We start from the raw sequence: 21,246 nt of genomic DNA on the forward strand, positions 1-21,246 counted from the left end.
AAACACCAGTATAGGCTCATGAGGCCCTGATGGTAAAAAAAAACTACATTTCCGCGAAAATGACGTCACTTCCGGTTTCGGGCAGGTCATGGCGGATAGTTCGCGCTGATGGACGTAGGAAGTGTTACGAACAGCTGATCGGATCGGCAAAGCGTGTTTCTGGAATATTGTGTTTTTGTTGCTGCAAGTGCTTTTTATGCAGTTTTTGCAAAGCTATATGTGGAAGGAAACTGTGACCGAGGACAAGCTGATGGCATAAGATGTAAGTACAACTCCTCCGGTTTCATATGAAAAAAAAATTATTGCGCTAGCTTACGTGGTTGCAGTGCTACCGGGATTTAAAAGTAGTTACGCAAAACAGAGAGTGCCCGCTCCGACCGGATTTAAAGGGTTAAAGACTACAATCAAGAGACACCTTTATGAATGTAAATACAGAGGTTTCAGAACAAGGTGCAAACCACTGGTTACACTGAAGATCAGGAAGGTCAGATTAGACTTTGACGGAAAACATCTAGAAGAGCCTGAAGAGTTCTAGAAAAATAAATATATAAAAAAATCAGTGGATAAATGAAAACAAGGTGAAGAATGATGGGAAAAAATGAGAAGGTGTTTCTGGACTTTTAGGTTCTCCTTCGTTAAGATTTCTTTGTTCTTAGCTTGATTATTACATTTATATGTATATTTTAGCTGGTTTGATCTCTCAGTGTCAGTTTACTCGCATTCAGCTTTACTTTGCTAATCACATTCTCCCATGTCTTGTCTCTGGTTTTACCTCCTGTCTGTTGTTTACCTTGATCACATTCAGCTGTGTTTAGTTTCCCTCCTGTTTCATGTGTATTTATAGCCTGTGTTTTTAGTTGTGTCACGCTGTGTTTCAGCCCTGTGAAGTTCCTACGGTGTTCCCTGCTGCTTTCTTCTGTGTTTTTGGACGTCGGCCACAGTAAAGATTCACTTTTTGTTTTCTTCTAGTCTGACTCTGCAGTTTGCATTTAGGTCTCGTCTCCATGCATTTCCCGACACGAGGAGAGAAACCGTTCCTAATCTGAAGCGCACCACATCACGGAGGGCATCGTATGGGCGTGCACGGCTGCCAGCACAACTGGGTCACTAGTATTTATTGATGATATGACTGCTGATAGAAGCAGTGGAATGAATCGTGAAGTATACAGGGCTGTACTCTCTGCTTAGATCAGACAACCCTTCACAGTGCAAATAGATAATGATCCAAAGCAAACTGGAAAAGCAACCCAAGAATCTCGACACATCAGTTACCTGATCGCAGCCAAACAGAGCAGAAGGCACAGAGGGAAGAGACCCACAAACAAGCAGCAACTGAAGGTAGCTGCAGGCAAAGCATCTCAAGGGAGGAAACAGCATTTTATCACAGGCGAGACTTCAGGCAGTCAGACACTGCAAAGGATTCGCATTCATGAATTTAAAACACACCTTATATTTAAAATGATGTTAGTTCAAATTCAAATTCAAATTTTATTTGTCACATACACAGTCATACACAGTACGATATGCAGTGAAATGCTTAGACAACTGCTCGTGACCTAAAGAAAAAAAAGAAAAGGCTATGAATAAGATAAATAAAGGTAAATTTAACTAGGAAGGAATAAACTAAAATAAAATATAAAAATTAAGTTAAAAACGAGATAACTGTACAACACAAATTAGAATGAAGGGTAAATTTAACTGGGAAAGAATAAGATAAAATATATAAATTAAAGTTGAAAATAAAATAACTGTACAACAAAATACACAATACACAGTATAGAAATATATAAGAATGTATAAAGAAATATAAATATATATACACAATAACAGCAGCTGTACAAGTATTAAATGGAAATGAAGAATGTAATGTCCAGTGTTGTGCAATCCACATTATTTAGTGTCTTGTGCAGTGCAAATATGCTTAAAGTGGTTTAAGTGATAAAGTGTAAACAAATGTCCAGAATGTCCAGTGTGTGTGTAAGAACTATATGTGTGGGTCAGTGCTGTGTGGTGGTGTGATTGAGAGACTGTATCGCCTGCGGGAAGAAGCTCCTCCTCAGTCTCTCTGTGTTGGTCTTCAGGGAGCAGAATCGCTTTCCTGACCTCAACACAGAGAACAGTCTGTTGTTGGGATGTCTGAGGTCCTTCACGATCTCCCCGGCCTTGGTCCAGCACCGCCTGCTGTAGATTGAGTGCAGGTCAGGGAGCTCGGAGCGGATGGTGCGCTTTTCGTTTGTCCAATTGATTTTGAGTATCTTAATATAAAAAGCCAGTGACAGTGCTACTAATATGAAGTTATAACCAGTCAACACTACAAAGGAATTGGCTCCTTGACCAATCAGTGTCCTCCTTTTCTGTTGACAGGAAAATGAGACGGTGCCAGTTTGAGTTGCTGTCATGGTAGCTGTCCTAACACGATTTTTAAAGCTTTGTTTAACGTTTTTTTCTCCATTTATTGATAAAAGGATTAAATAAAACATTTATCGTACACATTTTTTGTCCCAGACATTATGTCATTGACGTTCTGTCGCTGATGTCGACTTTTCCACCGAGACTAGGCGTTGAGAAAAGACGGTCATCTGGCAGGTACTCAACGTCAAAATGTTTGCCGGGTAGTTTTCCCAAATCCTGCAAACAGGAGGAGAGACTGACAGACGACAAGAACATAACCCTCTTGGCAGATGTAATAATCCATTTGACACACCAGGAAAAATGAAGATTCTCCAGAGGAAACGATGTTCAGTCTTCTGCTGAAAATAGAAATGTGGTCTCAGCTCGGATGGTGCTGGATTTATGCTCAGCATGGCCACCGTGTTCCCAGTGATTCTGCTGCAGACACTGTTTGGTATGCAGGTAAGATCACGATGACATTTTAGAAGATTTGCTGACTTTACCGCCGCTGTGCCCCTCTCTTAAATGAGGACGGTTCGGATTTCTGTCTCTCTGAGAGTTTCTTCCAGATAAATTTGGAGCACAAAACTTAACTCTCAGCGTTCACAGTTCACAGTTTTGACAGTGTGAACGGTAAGAAGATGGATCCCTGGTAATCCAAGTGGCCCGGGTGGCCTGTTTTTTTTTTTAAACCTGAATTATTGCACAGTAAGCTTTTCACTGTAAGTATTACGCCATGTAGCACACTCACAGTCTGCAGTGAGGAGCTCCACTGAGGCTAAGATTCACTGCAGTCAGATCAACTCGAGGAGTCGGTGTTATAGATTTGTCCGCGCATGTAGGAAAAACGTGCCAATCCTGAGGTGCATTTCAGTAAGAAACACCCGGTTTAAGATGCTGTTACATGTGCCACCAGTGACAGCTATAACTCTTAGAAACCTGATACAACATTTAGGAGGCTGAATGAGTTCCACTTTCTGATTCTGGGTCAGTTTTGGATGAATAACTGAACTGAAATGACAGTTTTTACAGCTGGGTATTTATAGGCATCAACCAAAGTGGGGCAGCAGCTGCTCAGCAGGTAGAGCTGCATGTTCGCTCGTCGCAGGGATGGTTATTTACTGGCTTCTCTCAAACGGTCCTTGAGCAAGACATGTGTCACGTTTGTTGACACTCACATGAACACATGCTTTTTTATATAAACAAGTCAGCCGGCTAAAATCAGGGAGCTGAATGTTTTCTGTTGAAGAGGTGCCATATGCTGCGTGATAACAGGGGTTTTATTGCCAGGGATCAGTGCGTAAATGTGTCCAGGAAGGGGAGAAATGGAGGTGTTCTTTGTCACATAAAAGGAAATGAAGTATGAGGAGGTACGACCTGCTGTAACTTCAGGATTTTGCAGCTGCTGCTTTCTGATGGAGACTCTGAAAGCCAACTTCTCTTCCTCCTGACTTTTATTGCTGGTGCAGGACTTTTACTTCTCTGCGTACCTTTGCCTTTGAAGCATAAACACAAATTACATTTTCTATTTGCTGTTAGGTGCAAAACACAATGACTGCTTTCCTGCAGGCCTTATTATTTATTTGTTTTCCAACTCACTCCCCAGTTTTTGCTCCAGATTAAAGAACATTATGATTGCAGTATAGATCTCATAAGTCTTCACTTCATAGTTAAATTTAGGTCAGATGTTCACAATAAGCAGCAACTTCAAAGTATGCAAACTGCAGTTCCTCTAATGGCCACTTGAGGCCTGCTCCAACGAGCACTTTGGTCGTTTCGACTGATAGGTCTCTGTACAACTTTACCACCTGATGGTACTACAGTGTATGAAATATTAAAATTACTGTATTTTTTTTACCTTTTGCTCTTCATATTTTATCACATTTTTTCCAAATTAGGTGCAAAAGTGTGTTTTGTGCCACGAAATAATCCACAACAATGCTGCACTCGGCCATCTGCATAGCGACCAGCTGCACAACCTGATACTTGGATGTGGTCAGCAGAGATGGGCAGTAACGCGTAACGCGTTACTGTAATCCGATTACTTTTTTCAAGTAACGAGTAAAGTAGGGGATTACTATTGCAAAAACGGTAATTAGATTACCGTTACTTTCCCGTAGGAACGCTGTGTTACTGCGTTACTAAAACCGTGATTTTTTTGCGAGAATGTCTCATGACAGTGACGTAAGCGAGTGCAACGTTCGCGACAACAGCTGTGTGCAGATCAACAATGGCTCATATATCGAGTGCGGGAGAGAGTATGAGCGTGCAGCGTTTAAAGCGTGGAAGTACTGACCTTACTTTGAGTTTGATTCCATAAAAAGTGACAAAAACATTAGTGTCCGTTGTGTGTGGGAAGAAAACTTAACTTCCTAAAGTTCCGAGCAAACACAGAGTGCGCAACGACGTAATGGGAAATTCACAGAGAAACTTGCGGATTCTTCCACTGACCGCTGCACACCTGCACCAGGGTAAACCTCCGCCTACCCCACTCCTGCTTTACAGGTGAAAATAGAGCAACAGGACCGCTAGTCTTTGACTTTATTTATTTTCTGCTGTGTTTTACTTGCATCTATTTGAAAGACTGAGTGTAAACACACAAAAATATTTTATTTTATGTGCTGGAATGTGCAGAAAATAGGTTTAAATGGTAAACAAATTTCTTCCAGTCAGAGAATGGTGCATATAATTAAATTTTTGCTTGATGCATAAAGTTAAAAGATTAAAACTAATAAAACAAGTTTTAAAAAGAGACTTTTCCATTTGATTACATTTTGTATGATGGATTATGTAGAAAAAGTAGAATTGGGCTGAAAGATCTATCGCTTTATCACCTATTCAGGTTGTAAATCGTGTTTTTAAAAAGTAACTAAGTAACTAAGTAATTACTTTTGAAAATAAGTAATCAGTAAAGTAACGGGATTTTTTTGGGGGGAAGTAATCAGTAATTAGTTACAGATTACTTTTTCCAAGTAACTTGACCAACACTGGTGGTCAGCACCAAAAATTTTAAAATGATGGCCAATTAAGCAGCGTTTCTTCCAATTTCCTGCTTTGTCCCATTCACGCTGCTTGTTAAGTTTAAAGTTGGACAACCCACAGCTGCTTTTGACATTTCTGCTCGGAAAAACATCTTTAACTTCAGAAACACTCCTCAGTAACACTCGCCTCTTCCTATTTTCCAGTCACTGGAGCAGATATTTGAGAAACAGTGAGGTTATCGGACCTTTGTCTACAGAAACAACAGGAACAAATACTCCATCCACCTTAATCACAGTAACACCAACAGTATTCTCTGCAAGTTTGTAGCACACGATAAATGATGGAAAGGAACGACTGAGTGTTTAGGAGGAAGATTACCCTAAATTTTTGCTACATGCTCTTAAGATTTATTAGACTTTGTTGTGTTTTGCTTGCTTTCATTTAAAATGGTTTGATTTGTGATCTACTAAAGCTTGTGTAGGGTTACTTAAACTGCTTGTGTCTTTGATAAAAACAAGACCAGGCGCTATCTGTTATCTGTTAAAGACAGAGGCCTTCGGGTGGTGGTGGTTAATTGAACACATTAATTGATACTTCTTCATGCTGCTGGCGTTCTTCGGTTAGGGTTCAAAGCGACAGACGACCTCATTTAAAACTGAAGTCAACTAATTATCCCGAGGTCCATTTGAGCGTACCTGAAGGCACCTCGCTTTCAGGTACGCAAAAAAAGCGCATTCATTTTAATTGGATAGAAATATTCCATTCGTTCAGATTACTTAATGACTTCAGCCTGATCCTTGTTTGTCAGCTAAAAATAAACAAAACAAACAAACAAATAAACTGTGTATGTTTTAAGTGATTGGTGGAACTACTCAGGTAATCACAATGCATTTAGATAAGCAGACATGGTCACGACGACCCGCTGAAGGCTAAATTAAGCATCAGAACTGGGAATAACAGTTATTTAAGTGACCCTGAACGTGGCATGGGCTGGTCTGAGTGTTCCATCATGCAACAGTGCTGCAGCATTCAGATGGTAGCGCTAATTTGAATGTTGTTGCTGACCACGGGCATCATTTTAAGACCACAGTGTACCCATCTCCTGATGACTGCATCCAGCAGGATAACACAACATGTCACAAACCTCAAATCATCTCAAACTGGTTTCTTGAACAGGACAATGGGTTTAATGTATTCAGACGGCCTCCACAATCACTAATCTCATGAGATGAGAACATGAGATTCTCATCATGGATTTGCAGCAGCTGACAAAAGGGAGTCTAACCTGCTACGAAGAAGGTTTAACTAATGACAAACTGATTGTTTCTCACTCACTATGTGTTAATAGAGTCTCTGCATTGAGTTACATGTTATTAATCTTAGGGGTGGGGAAAAAAATGGATACTGTGTATCGTGATATTTTGTTTGCTAATAATGTATGGATACAGGGACAGCAGAAATCGATATTTTGTTACAAAAATGTTTTTGTGCTCTGACTTCAGAGCATGTTGATCCTTTTTCTGAGCAAGAATCCTGACATTCCTTCACTGTCCAAATGTGTTTAACTTGTTTTTGGCAGCAATAAACATGACAGTTTACTTATTTTAATTTAAGACATGTTTTATTTTAATTAAGTTTAAAACTTTTTTATTTAATGTAAAATTATATTTTGTTTTAATTTACTTTCAAATTCTTCAGTTGCTGAAGGGGCTGCATAGTTTTCATAAACTGCATAGTTCAGAATAGCTATAATTGTACCAGATGGTTGATTCAGTTAAGTTGGACTAGACTGTAATACAAACCGTTCAGTTTGTCAACAATAAAACTGAAATGAGAGAAAGACTGAGTGTGAGACTTTGATATTAGAGAAAATGAATATTGATAAAGTTTACCTTTATGTACAGAATCTGAATATCGCAAAATATTTTTAAAAATTGCAATAATATCGTATCGTGCGTTAAGTATTGTGATAATATCATATCGTGGGATGTATGGTGATTCCCACCTCTAATTAATCTCTGTCTCTCTTCCACAGCATGTCTTTATCCTGTCTTCCTTCTCTCACCCCAACCGGTCGCAGCAGATGGCCCCTCCCCTCCCTGAGCCTGGTTCTGCTGGAGGTTTCTTCCTGTTAAAAGGGAGTTTTTCCTTCCCACTGTCGCCAAAGTGCTGCTCATAGAGGGTCGTGTGATTGTTGGGTTTTTCTCTGTTTGTATTATTGTAGGGTCGACCTTATAATATAAAGAGCCTTGAGGCGACTGTTGCTGTGATTTGGTGCTGTATAAATAACATTGAATTGTACTGAATTGAAAATTGTTCTTAATAAATTAAATATGCAAAGTTCAGATAATCAGGCTCATCAGGTGCTCACAGACCTCCTGGTTCTTCTGAAAGCTCTGGCTCAGTAACATCTACTGGAAATTGAAAGGTGCCATTATGTAAATCCTCATTTCGGGACACACAGTTTCCTGTTTGGTGTTTTTAAATTGGGAACAGTCATGAATAATGTGCAGCCTTGTTAAATGGGGCCTTATTATGCTGCAGCTTGCGTCCTGTGCTGTCCCGCTGATCTATATCTCAGCTGTGCTCTGAGACTAGTATTTCTTAATGTGTATATTTATTCCACGGATTATGTTGCTTATTGACTCCTGCGTTGTAAAAGCTCAGCTAAGGATGGGCACTGCAGATGCTGTGGTGTGTAGCATAGTTCATGCCACATACTTGTCCTTATTAAGCAGAATAAGTAAAATTCCTTCTTTTGTCTTACAGCTCAAAATCCAAAGATAATCATTTATTAACAGACATTAGTAATCAAACAGTTTACTGTGCGGATTATTGGACTACACCCACACATGGCTTGTTTTTAAACAGTCTTTCACTTAGGACTCAACAAATTCCAGAAGTCTAAAATGTCAAACAAAGACAAATCAAATCCAGGCACTCGTGGAGGGTAATGCACGGGGAGCATAACCAAACATAACAGACACTTTTGAGAAAGCCTGAAGTGGAAGATGGGATAATCAAAGAGGGCTGATTATGGAAGGAGCAGCAGGAGGGTAATGAGACAAGTGAAGAGAATGACAGGGACTAGAAGGACAGAGCATATTTCTCCCATGCTGGCTCCTCTTCATTGGCTCCCTGTCAGATTAAGAAGCTAATTTAACTCACATACAAGGTTTTAATCAGGCCCCATCTTATCTTAATGACCTCAAAGCACCACATGACAACAATAAAACACTTTAAAGTGCTGGTTTACTTCTGGTTCTTTGGAGCCTCCAGATTTCAGGCCCCTCTTCTCTGGACCAGCTCCCAGTTTGGATTCAGGAGACAAACACCCCTGTCTTCTTTTGACATTGGGCTTAAAACCTTCCTTTTTGATAAAGCATATAGTCAGGGCTGCTGGCTGTGTTTATACAGCTCCCTGCATTTAATCATCATCTGGCTCTTTTTCACAGCGTGTCTTTCGGTTGTGCACATGGCCGCCGTTCCCTGAGCTTGGCTCTGCCTAAGCTTCCTTCCTGTTAAAAGAGATTTCTTCCTTCCCACTGTCGCCGAGTGCCTGCTCATAGGGGGCTGTCTGATTGTTGTTGTTTTCTCTCTAATCTTGACAGGTCCTTACCTTACAATATAAAGTGCCTTGAAGCGACTGTTACTGATATTTGAGGATTTATAAATAAAACTGATGGGAGACAAACAGGAAGCAGAAATAAAAACCCTATCAAAGTAAAACAAGAAGTAACCGAAGGCGAATGAAACAGACCTGGGTGCTAACACTTAATAAGTGTGAGATAAGAAAACAGCCCAAAACAAAGTGAACATGGGAACAGAGATGAAGGAATCCTGGAGGACAAAATTAAACCAACACATGAACTGAAATACACGATGCAAAACTGAGACTGATCGCTAGAATAACCATCAAAAACCTGTGACGTCACAGGAAATGAAGCCTAAGATCAACTAAAAGAGAAAAATCCAAACAATAACCTAAATTTCAAACCGTTGAAGCTCGAATTCATATTTTCACAAAGAATTCAAAACCAGCACAAACCCGAGGAATGTGCCATTCTGATAAATAACAGGAGATTATGAATGCAGCTCTTGGAAACAGTCAGAACTTATTAAACTTCATGTCTGCGGCATAAATCTGCATTGTTGTTAGATTAAGCGGGAGACTCGTGAGCTTCTGTGGAAAGAATCCCTTCAAACTGTCTTTTATAGTAAGATTATCAAGAAACACGCCAAACTGCTCATTGCACTGTTTTATAATGAACATTACGCCTCGCTCTTCCCTGCGCTCCTCTCCTTCCTCCCAGATCCACACCAGTGCACAGCAGCCTCGGCGTTTCCCTCCATCAGACAGCTTTCCTTTAAATGGTTCTCAGTTTCTTTACAAAGTGAAGAAGGTAAGTAATAAATGCCAAACTCCTTCAGCTGCCATTTTTAGCTGCCTGACACGTCTTCCTCCCCCTCTCTCTATTCATGCCACTGTGGCCCACAAACACAGGTTGTGCATAAATGCTATCCTGTAGAGCTTCTACTTATTATGTCTCTCTGTGCCCTTTCACGCTTTTCTCACTCCCCGGGGGTGTCTCGGCGATCGATAACAGCCCCGGCTGTCGAGGGTGCTAAGACCTTTCTCTCGTTAATGCACGGCTTATTTCGGTTTGCCAGAGAAACCCTTTCCCGCCTCCACCGATTGTCCCGGCAGGCCTCCGTGAGACTGTTTTCTCCCGGTTTTGAGACGGGTCTATTATTCCCAATTGTGGGGTGAAATGTGCCCTAGTTTTTGCGGGCGTCTAAACCCTTTTTACATCTGCGGGATTGAGATAGGGGAGGTTTCATCCCATGACCAAATGGGTTTTTGAATAAGAACCAGAGACGCTTTGAACCTACTGGGATCTGGAAAATACTGACGTCTCTGTCACATCGGGGATTATCAGTGGACTGGTGGCAGCGAGACCAACACTTACCTCAAACACAAGAAGAGGAAGAAGGCTATGAGCAGCGCCACCATGGAGATGCAGTGACCCAGGAAGTTTATGATCACGGCTATTTGGTAGTGCATCTTGCTTTTTTTCTGCAGAAGAAGAAGAGAAACACAGGATGAGTCTTTTGATTCACAGAAACAGTTCTTATTTTCTTCTCTCTGGATAAGACAGGACGCTTCAAAGGGCGAAAAAGCCTCTTTTATTTTTTCGATTTTTGACGGATGACTCCCGCTGTGATTTTAAACAGGAGTGGGTGTTAGCATTCCCAACAGGGCTGTCAAGGCTCAATTTAAATCTGAATGCAAAGCTGTTCATAATTAATTGTTAAACTGTGTATTTCTGGCAATAAACGAACCCCAAAATAATGGTAAATATTCAAATATGGAATAATATCTCTAAATATCCTACAGCTGTGGATGGATTTAGACAAAAATGAGTCTAAACGAACACAAACGTAACAGGTCTCACTGTGTTACAGCAGAAAAATGAGCAAAACTGCAATGTTTATTATGCTGTTTGCATTTTTTCTTTGTGGCCTTTTTGTGCAGATATTTGTGCAGCTTTTTGCAGCTTTTTCTTGTCATTTTGTGTCTTTAACTTTGTGTTACATTTGCATCTTTTCGAAGTGGTTTTGTATCGATTAATGGCTTTTGTTTTTCACATTTCTTAAACTAACTTTTTTATGTTTGTGAGTTTTTTTGTGCAAGTTTTGCAAATTGTTGTGAATTCTTGGACTCTCTTCAGCCTTTGTGCAATAACTCTTATTTTCCTGTCATTTTCTTTATTGTTGTTTTGTCTCTTTTGTCTGTTTTCTGTTCATTTGCAGTCATTTTCGATCATTTTGTGGTACTTGTGGAGTATTTTTATGTAACTTTTGGATCTCTTTGTGGAAGGTTTACTCATCACTCTCAGCCCATATTTCACAACATCCTTCTGCAGTCTTTCTATTTTTCTTTTAAATTGTGCTTTTCCCATCTTAGGCACTTTGTTTGGTGGTACATTTGTGTCAGTTTCCATTTTTGTACATTTAGTTTTTCTTCTTCTAAAATCTTATTTTTTGATCTTGTTTTTGTCACTTTTGTCTTTTTTTGGTGTCTTTGTAGAAGTTTGTAGCCATTCAGTAAGTTCTTGGGTCGGTTTCCCCTTTATATTCATTTTGCTCGGCTTTTTAGAAATGTATCTATTTGTTGCTGGTTTATGTATTTTTAAATTGCGACTATTTATGTTTGTATCTTTCAAATCATTTTGAATAGCCTTAAAATAATTTTACATTTCTTTGCTGACATTTTATATATTTTGGGGGTATTTCTGTCTTTTTGGTCTGTTTGTGTGTTCATGTGGATTATTTAACACATCCTTGTGATACTTGAGCATAATTTTGTCTAAATTTTCTTTTATTTTCTGGTTGTTTTTGTGTCTCTGTGTAGTTCTTTAGACCTTTATTCTTTTAGTGTCTTTTGCAGTCATTTTGTGTCATCCCTAATCTTGTGTTTCCATCTTCTGGCACTCTGGCTCATACATTTGCATTCAATTTATGTAATTTCAGGGTACTTGTGTGTCTCTTAGTGGAAGTGTTACACATCTTTGGTGCCATTTTGGGGGGAGTTTTGAATTCCTTTTGCTTTTAGTAAATGTTATTTGCTGTTCCGAGTCTCTCCGTGGTATTATTTTCACTTCGCAGTCATTTTGTAGACTTCTTTTGTGCGTTTGTGCCTCTCAGCAGTTCATTTTATCCACATTTGTGTTCATTTGGTGCCTCTCTGGCACTGGTGATCTCACTGTGGCTTTATTATTTTACACCTCTCCTTTTGGCATTTCTGCATCTCTTTGTTGTTCTTCTGTTGCTGTTTTATGTCTCCTCAGCAGTGATTGTGCATATTCTTTCTGGAGCCAACTTTCCAACAGGAGATGTAAACAGAGGATGTGGTCCAGGGGCTAGTAATCCCTGAGCCTTGCAGGAGGGCCAACCAGATTTCATGGGGGCTTGTGCCGCCCCTCTGGATCCACTCCTGGTTTGGAAACAGGAATACTGGGAAGCATTTGATTTTGCACACGCTCACATATGGAGAATCCACATGAGGCCTTGTGATAAGATTTCACGTAAACACAGACCCATCTTCCTGCAAATCGGTGCCTAAGCCCACTGTCTGTGCCTCAGAAATCCATTGTGATCAGATTCCCACCCCCCTCGACCAACAGTAATCTGTGCTGTAAGTGGATTTATGTAACCTACTGGTGTCTACGCTGAGATTAAGCGTGGGCATGTTTAATCCCTGCCTCATCCACACTGAAAAACGTCATGCGTCCCATTCACTATATTTTAGTCCAACGGCTCTAATCTTCAACTTCTAAATCTGTGCTGGACAAATGTTGTTGTGACTAAAAACTCCAGCCAGCCGTCTCTCTGCTGCTTTATTGGAAGATGTTTTTCTGATAGATCCTTGAAGGGATATTTCTAGGACTGGGTGATGAGACTCATGATCCATGCGAAGAAGTCATATGAGCTCTTTTTCTGACCGCCCACCTCTGTGGTTAAAGGTTGGCATATTTTAAGGAACAAATAAGAATTGTTTGGGAAAGCTCGAGGCTCTGGTCGCTCATGAGACAGAGACAATCATTTAAAAGACAAATGGCTCTACTGATGCCATTTATCACACTATCAAAAGGGTTTCCTTTATCCACACTGAAAAAACTGATTCTTTGCCCTTGTGGACATGAAGCAATAATTTTGAGTAAAATGCAGATGAACTTTATAAAAAAGAAGTTTATTTTAATCATTAAGGAAAATAAGTTGGTATAAACTAATTGTATACAAGTCAAGTAAATTTCATTTCACCAAATTCCATTAAATGTAACATATTTATGCAAAAAAAAGTACATGGAAAAGTCAGCTGTTTGGGAATAAATATTTTTTGAGTGAGTGACATATTTTATTTCTATTTGAAGGTTTTTTAAAATCATTTTTATGCAAAAAGGAGTTTAAATTCATCCAACGAGATTAATTTTTGGAAACACATTTTAGGTACTTGTGGCTGACGGCTGGTTGCTAGCAGACCTTCCAGGCTTCGGCTGCCTCGGTGTCTCTCTAATATTATTCAGCACCTTGTCATAGGTCTAAGTCAAAAGGATCGTACGCTCTTATTAGCAGTCGCTTCAATAAACCTGTCTTGAAGTTGAGGCTTTGTGTTGCCGGCGGATACTTCACTCATTGTCACATGGATTTAATATTTTATCTGGTCGCCACATATCGGGTCACGGGCGATCGTGGCTCAAGAGTTGGGAGTTCGTCTTGTAATCGGAAGGTTGCCGGTTTGAGCCCCGGCTTGGACAGTCTCGGTCGTTGTGTCCTTTGGCGAGACACTTCACCCGTTGCCTACTGGTGGTGGTCAGAGGGCCCGGTGGCGCCAGTGTCCGGCAGCCTCGCCTCTGTCAGTGCGCCCCAGGGTGGCTGTGGCTACAATGTAGCTGCCATCACCAGTGTGTGAATGGGTGTGTGAATGGGTGGATGACTGAGTGTGTAAAGTGCTTTGGGGTCCTTAGGGACTAAGTAAAGCGCTATACAAATACAGGCCATTTACTTTATGAAGGGAAATTTTCTTTGTGGCAATAAAACTACAAAAACTAAAAACTAGTTTCACTCATTTTCACTGCAGTCAAAGTTACACCATGATGCCTTTGTTAGTCATCAGTTATCTCATTAGTACACACGACTACAGTCCACACACTGTGTCCTCACTACAGATCGAACCCTGCTACATTTTTTCAGTCAGATTTCTACCTTCAAACAGAAGCTGTTCAGTCTCACAGATTAAACCAGGTTACAGATGCTGTTTCTTTGTGTGCAGCTGTTAAACAGAGTCTGAAACAATCCCATTTAAACTGAGTTACCAATTACTTCCTTTGGTAAATCTCAGTAAATATAAGGCAACAAATCCTTCGTTTGTGAAGTTTAACACATTCAGCCTCATCAGATCCTAAGAAGCTAAACACGGGGCAAAGACTGTGGCTGTGTGGGACACTTAGGCTGAAATGCACTCCTGAGTATTGCTTTTTTAATATTCCCAAAAATGAGATTTCAGCTGCTGTTCAGTCTGTTAAGGTTTATTAGCACACCTGTTTGACCCGCGTGTTTGTTTATATAAACTAGATCCAGTCAAAATGCCGGACACTGTCTCAGTATGTGGGACAGGCGGACAAAACGTGCAGCGATTTTGTTCCAGTTTTATTTGTATAGCTCAGTATCACATGTAAAGGCTCACAGGACTTCCAAGGGCATAAAAACATATTAAAAGCAGAACAAAATAACCAAAAATTAAGTGCCGTGAAATGCAAAAGAGCACCCAGATGCAAGATTGAGTCTAATAAAAGTGAGCCTTTCAGGGACTAAACTACACAAAGTCCAAAGACCTGGAAACCAAAGCGTCCAAACAAAAGCAGTTGAAAATGTGAAACGAAGGGAAATCAAAAAGCAAGCGAGGCTACGAGAAAACAGGAGTCTGTGAGGAGACGACAGAGCTGTGGGGTGCAAAGCTGGATTTTTGTCTTTATTTTTGGTGTGATAGATCACTACAGTAAAAATTCAACATGTCCACATCTGTGTGATTAGCCCATGGGACTCAGAGTAACCTTTGATATTTAAATGGATCCAGTTTACTAAAGTCTAATGTGCAGCTGTCAGGTTAAAAATAAACAGCAGCCCCGAGAGCGCTCCAAGAGGGAAAAGAAAAAATATAAGATTTTGATGTTTAACTTTTCCTCTGATAATGCCTCTGACTAAAGTGGGCACCAGTCTATGTTGTGTGTGAAATGATGAATACGAGTGAAATAATGTGCAATCATGTGTAAAACTCCCCTTCTATGCGAGCGCTCACATTAAAATGCTCACGGTGGAAGAAAACAAATGCAGCAATAACAGAAGCAGAAGAAACCTGATACGATATTGATGATGAAAACGAGCATGTGCTCTGTGTCTACCTGATTACGAACCGTGGCTGAATCAGTTAGAGCGCCTGCACGGCGCGGCGGCGCTATGAAAAGCGTCAATGCGTGCTCTAATTATAGAATGCAATGCAATTAGGAATCATTACTAATTAAAAACACCAGTTAAAAATCCAAGATATGTCAAAAGTCCCTCCTTCACAGCAGGATGTCGTGCGCACCGGTTAAAGGACTGTCGGCTTTTTGTTTCCCATCGTTTAAAGGGAACATTTTAAAGGTCACGTGACAGAAGGAATAATGAGTAATTACCGACAGGAGCGGTTAGCGGCAAGAAAAGAGTACGTGTGGAATTTTCTGCTTTAATTACTCATAAAATGTGATCTGAGCTTTATCCAAATCACAAGTAAAGACACACACAATTTATGAGCATGACACGAAACATTCACAAATCTGGTGGAAAAAAGTTGTTGAATCCTTGGATTAAATATCTTAATTTAATAACTCTGGCATCAATTATCTCTGACAGGTGTTGCCAGTAGACCTGCACAATGTCCTGGATGTTTTGGACCATTTGTCCTCAGAGAAGCGCTTCAGCTCAGCCAGATTCTCAGGATGTGAGCAGCTCTTTGAGGTCAGCTCATGGTATTGCTGTTGTGTTAAAGGATGATTTTGGATTATATAAGCCTATTGTGGCTTTTTGTGTATTGCCAACTTCGCACTTTTCACCTCCTTTTCAGGGAAATGACGAGGTCACAAAAAGCAAACGTGCTAAGCACGCCGGAGATCACTAATGCAGCTAATGCAACGTGTCAAATTTCTGCATTTCGCTTTGGGTGCAAAGGATGTTTGAAACGATTCGTGCAAAGATCACTTTTAGGAAAGCTGCAAGGAGCTTTGCACTAATCAGAGTGTTATAAACAGATTTGTGTGATGGATCGTTTCCCCCTAAACAAAGTTTGAGAGTGCCAAGTTAGCATGACCCACAGAGACACAGCAGACGCATCAGTGGGACGTACAGCCTTGGTTTGGTCTGGACTGCTCCAAAAGTTGGATTTTCTTTGGTAATTTTGGAGTCAGTGTAGAGTTGGGCAGTCAACTCCATACTGGTGATCCAACCATGTGATCGCTAATTACCGATGGTGTCAACACCAGGTGGAGCAGCGAATGGAGAGAATGCAAACTGAGGCTGTATCCCAATTCAGGGTCTGCAGCCTTAAAGTACGCAGCCTCAACGATCCTCAAAGGCCGCGTACTTAAAGACCGCTAAGGCCGGAAGTGCGAGGCTTGTGAAATGGGACGGTCTAGCCTCCGTCGCGCTGCCCAGGTTGCCTAGCAACCATGATACTAACAGCTGGAAACGTTTCATACAGCTTTGTTTGACAGAAATGAAGGAGAAAATCTTTTGTTCATTTGTTTGTTTGTTTCTACATGAGCTTTGATCATTCTCTGTAAGATTAAGCTCAACTATTGAACGGCGTATATTTTAAAGTAAAGGCTTTAAAACCAAGTTAGTACAAACGTCACTAATGTCACATAACTTTGCCGACATGCGGCCAACAGTAATGTTTTAATGTTCTTCGTTATTAAACATTTGCACATAAATAAGTGACATAATATTCAGTACTTAAAGTTTACTCTTAGGCCGCCCCTCATCCGCCGTTTTTTTTCGGTAAAATTATCCACACCCACCGCCGCGCTATGCATTCTGGGATATGTTGGGCCACGAAGTCTACACCGCCACGTCCTTAAAATTCAGGGAAATGAAGGACGCATTTGAGGGCCGCATTTCGAGCAGCCTTCGAATTGGGACAGCCTTCGTCGCGTCGCTGTGACGTAATCGGCCTTAAAATGCGGCCTTTAAGGCTGCAGACCCTGAATTGGGATACAGCCACAGTGACTCAAACACAACTACACTACAACAGTGCACTACATAGCCAGCTCAGCATAGCCAGGTTTTCTTTGAATTAGCTGGTTGAACAAATCCTAAATCCACAATCAGGCTCTTCAAGAGGAACTGGATACATAATTTCAATGTGCTACAAAAAATGGGTCAACAGGTATAAGAAAGCTATAAAAAGGCAAAAATATAATGTTGGTACTGCAAATAAAGCCAAAAAGTAATCCTGGCAAAAAAAAAGTATTTAAATGTTCAGTATGTTCAGGTTTGACTCTGATGAAGGCGATGTGGAAATCCTTTCAGTTTAAATTAATGTTACCAGTGACAGAGAGACAAAAACTGACTGTCAGTTTTCATTTTTCTAATCTGTTCTATTAACTGCATTTCCAGCAGGATAAAACAGAGTTGGCAACAGATTAGCAACAACCACTGAAACATTTATGCATTTTCTGCATCCCCACTGAATAAAAGTCATAACTAGAGTGGGGCAAATCAATTTTAATATAAATCTAATAATATTGTAATATCAATTAAAAGCATTAAAGGTAAAACAAACTATAAATCTCCAAATTATTGGCAATAACTAACAGTCCCCAAGATCATCATCCATATTGACATTAAGTAGATGTAGTCAATGTTGAGAACCTGGACACTGTGATTCAAAACAATTTGTTAAAATGAATTTCACCCTCCATGAATCAGCCAAAATCATGGTGCCACCACCGCCGTGCTTCACCATGTACACGACGAGTTCACGACGTATGAAGGACCTTCCTACACTGCGTCACGGCGCTGCGTTCTCCCCATAGAGCTCATCTCTAGCTGCACTAGCCCACATAACATCTTCCCGGGCAGCAGCGTGATAGAAGTGTTCAGACTCCAGCAGGCAGCTGTGATATTTATGATATTTATGTCTACAGTCACCTCATGTTAACCAGGTCCTGTGAATCATTTAAAGCTTTAGTAACTTTTAAAGTCAACTTCTATGAAGAGTAACTGCTGGACTAAATCTCTAACGGTACTTTTTGGGTTTATGCAAATCTCCTCAGAGCTCTTTTTTTAAGAAGATGCATCAAACTGAAAAGCCCTGAGTATTTTTACAAATCAGAGGAAGCTTTTAACCACACCTCCAACGTGCTTTCATTTATCTGACTGAGGTTTGTTGACTCCAGTTAGCTTTTGTTAAAGCTGTCATCCTCGGGCTCCACGCACTATTCAATGATTCAGTGTGAATGAGCAAAATACAAAGATCTCTTCCAAAGGTCTAACCGCATATAACCAAAGAGTGCATTGATTTGTGTATAGGACGTGTGTATAGATATAAAAAAACGTGCGTGAATCAGTTCTGCAACAGGCACTTCTGTAGAGCAGGCTAAGATATAAATCAAGAAAACGGGAGGTTTTTCAAATGGATACGAGAGAAGAGTTGAGCCTGAAAGGAGAGGAGGGGGTGGATGGCAAGAAGATAATATAAGACCCACCCACCACCACCAGTAGCCTCGGGTCTCACAAAATGTGTGGGCCATAAAACCAAACCTGACTCACTCTCCTTATAAGAAACAACAAAGACACTTATATTTGAGAAAATAACCTCGAGGAAGACCCAAAAGGAAATGAGGATTCTTCTTTTCCTCAAACAAACTTTCTAATAAGCCTTTGATCCACTCAGTTTCTTCTCCCAGTGGAACCGCTGAATATCCGGTTCAATACAGCCTGAACTTTAAAGGGAAGCTACTTCACGTCCCCCCCTCTCTCCTCTGATGTCAATCACAGCGCTGCCGATACCTGGTGGAAGAAAAACTGAGACACATATTTGTAGAAGGTGAGACGCTCTATATCCATCTCCTGAAGGGATCGATGGATCAGTCGGTCCGCGGGAAAAAAAAAAGGCAGTAAATGAAGGGTCTCGCTCCAAACTCTGTTTTCTCATCCTCACAGATCTATAAACTGCCAACCTAATTACACGAAAGCATGTCTTCACAACTCTGCTTTCAAAAAAACAAAAAGCTGTGTGTCTGCTGGTTTTATTCTGTTTTTGTGTATTTTATTAAGAAGGATATTTTGTTTGAGGGTTTTCATTCATGGCAACCAAGAAAATGGGGATTTTGTGAGGCTGTGTTAATTGAGAATGAACACAGGGTGATTAGTTTATGTAAAAATGTAGTTTGTTGTTGTTCTGGTTTACGTGCTGAAAATGGTTTTTATTTCTGTATGTTCAATGTGTTAGACTTGTACATAGTTAACCATATATGATCAAATAATGTTGAATCCTGGATATGGATTTGTAAGCAATGAAATTTGAAATAAGGGGGTAAGAACAAGAAAAGTGTAAACTTCATCCTACTCCTTTTCAAGCACACGCAGTCTGTAGACAAAGAAATATACATGAAAATTTGATGATTTTTAAGTTTTGTTGTTTGTTTTTTTTCTGTTGTTATTTCAATTATATTTGCATGTTCGAAATAAAATTATATCTATCTATCTATCTACATATATTAATTATAATTATTACAATTAATACTTTTAAAAGCAAAACTTAAGGTAAAGTTGAGAAATGTTCACAGGTGAATATTAATCTGAGAAGTAGATTTTTCAAATCTCAACGCTTCCCGGTGACACCGAGTCCAGTCCGGGACTTTTAGACTGAAAGCTACATTTTTGTCCTGCTTATTGCAATAAGTATCAGATTTGTGCCGAGGACGTTAGAAGCTGTACTGGTTCATACGTAAGCTGCCATCCACACACTGAGCCTCATTTACTAACTTACAAACAGATTTAGAGGAACAAATGAAGACCTGGCTGTTTTAGTGAATTTAAACAAGTCTTTAAAATGAATATTTATTATTAGAATTATGTGAGACTCATGTAATGAGTGGACAAGATGAAAGTATTGTAATAGATATTGCCCCCCTCCCTCCATAATTTCATGTGTTTGGCATTCTTATCATTGTTACGTTATGCATTCAGATCTTTATTACTATTTTTGACTGCGCTCACTGGCAATCCAGCTAGAATATTCTGGTCAATGATGATTCCCACTGGTGGCGCTCACTCAGGCACTGAATCAGGCGGCTTTGGGGTCCTGTGTGTTTTACTGCACAGATAGCCTGCAGAGTGCAGCTACACTAAACTGAAGTGCTTGTGTTTTGTATTTGCAGTTGCAAATGAGCAAGTACAGAGAACGATTCTGAACTCATGCACGCCTGGAAGTGTGCAACAATTATTATTCTTTTGGTCATTAATTTGGTTTTCTCAGATACTTATTGTACTTACTATTTAAATAATATTTATCTGACCTTCTCTTAAATGTTTTAACATCTTAAAAAACTTGGGTTTTGTTTGACAGCTACGTTCTGTTGTTCCAGGCGGCAGCGTTACGGTTGCCATGGTTACAGGGTGACGCTCTCTCTCTGCGTGTTTCCTGGGTGAGAGAGGCCTTTTTGTTGTTGTTGTGCTAAGCTAATTGGCAGAATGCTACAGGTATAGCTCTAAAGAATGTAGCATCATGGGAAGTGTAGTCCGTGCTGCAGGGAGAATGGACTGCCATACCCGTTATGTGTCTGTGAGTGAAGGAGGGAGAAAAAGGAAAAGTAGGAGCTGTCATCGAGCAAAAACGGGAGCTGGAAGCATGTAAATATAATAATAACCACTGCAGCCAAGAAGAGAGCCTGACGAGCCCAGTTGTAAGTAAGCTATTAAGACTCGACTGTACACCGTGTTCGTGTTTTCCGTTGGAGCAGCCTTTCAACGCCTCTCTCTGTCTCTCGCAAGCAAAGTTGACCCAGACAACAAAGTAAAGCTAGTTTTCGGCTACGAGCCCGACACAGAACCCACCGTATTAGTCAGAGGTCCCTTTACTACGGTTCGGAGCCGCGGACCTTCAGTAACAGTAATAAATCACAGCAATAGTACATTCATGTAGTTGTAAACAGCATGATAATATATTAAGTAATCCAAAGTAATCAGAATACGTTACTCTCATTGAGTAACGTAACGGAATACGTTACAGAATACATTTTGGGGCATGTATTCTGTAATCTGTAATGGAAT

At 40.2% G+C, this 21,246-nt stretch overlaps 1 protein-coding gene across 1 annotated transcript in view; it reads right to left on the reverse strand.

Moving 5' to 3' along the window:
• LOC102781465 (corticotropin-releasing hormone receptor 1-like) overlaps positions 1–21,246 on the reverse strand; it is a 135,532-nt gene that overhangs the window by 38,323 nt on the left and 75,963 nt on the right. Inside the window, exon 6 of the mRNA XM_087844919.1 lies at positions 10,344–10,450. Within this exon, the coding sequence (XP_087701045.1) occupies positions 10,344–10,450 (107 nt within the window). The remainder of the gene's footprint in view (positions 1–10,343; positions 10,451–21,246) is intronic.

Source organism: Neolamprologus brichardi, chromosome 8, assembly GCF_056152115.1.
Source record: "Neolamprologus brichardi isolate AB-2024 chromosome 8, ASM5615211v1, whole genome shotgun sequence".
Classification (NCBI taxonomy): domain Eukaryota; kingdom Metazoa; phylum Chordata; class Actinopteri; order Cichliformes; family Cichlidae; genus Neolamprologus; species Neolamprologus brichardi.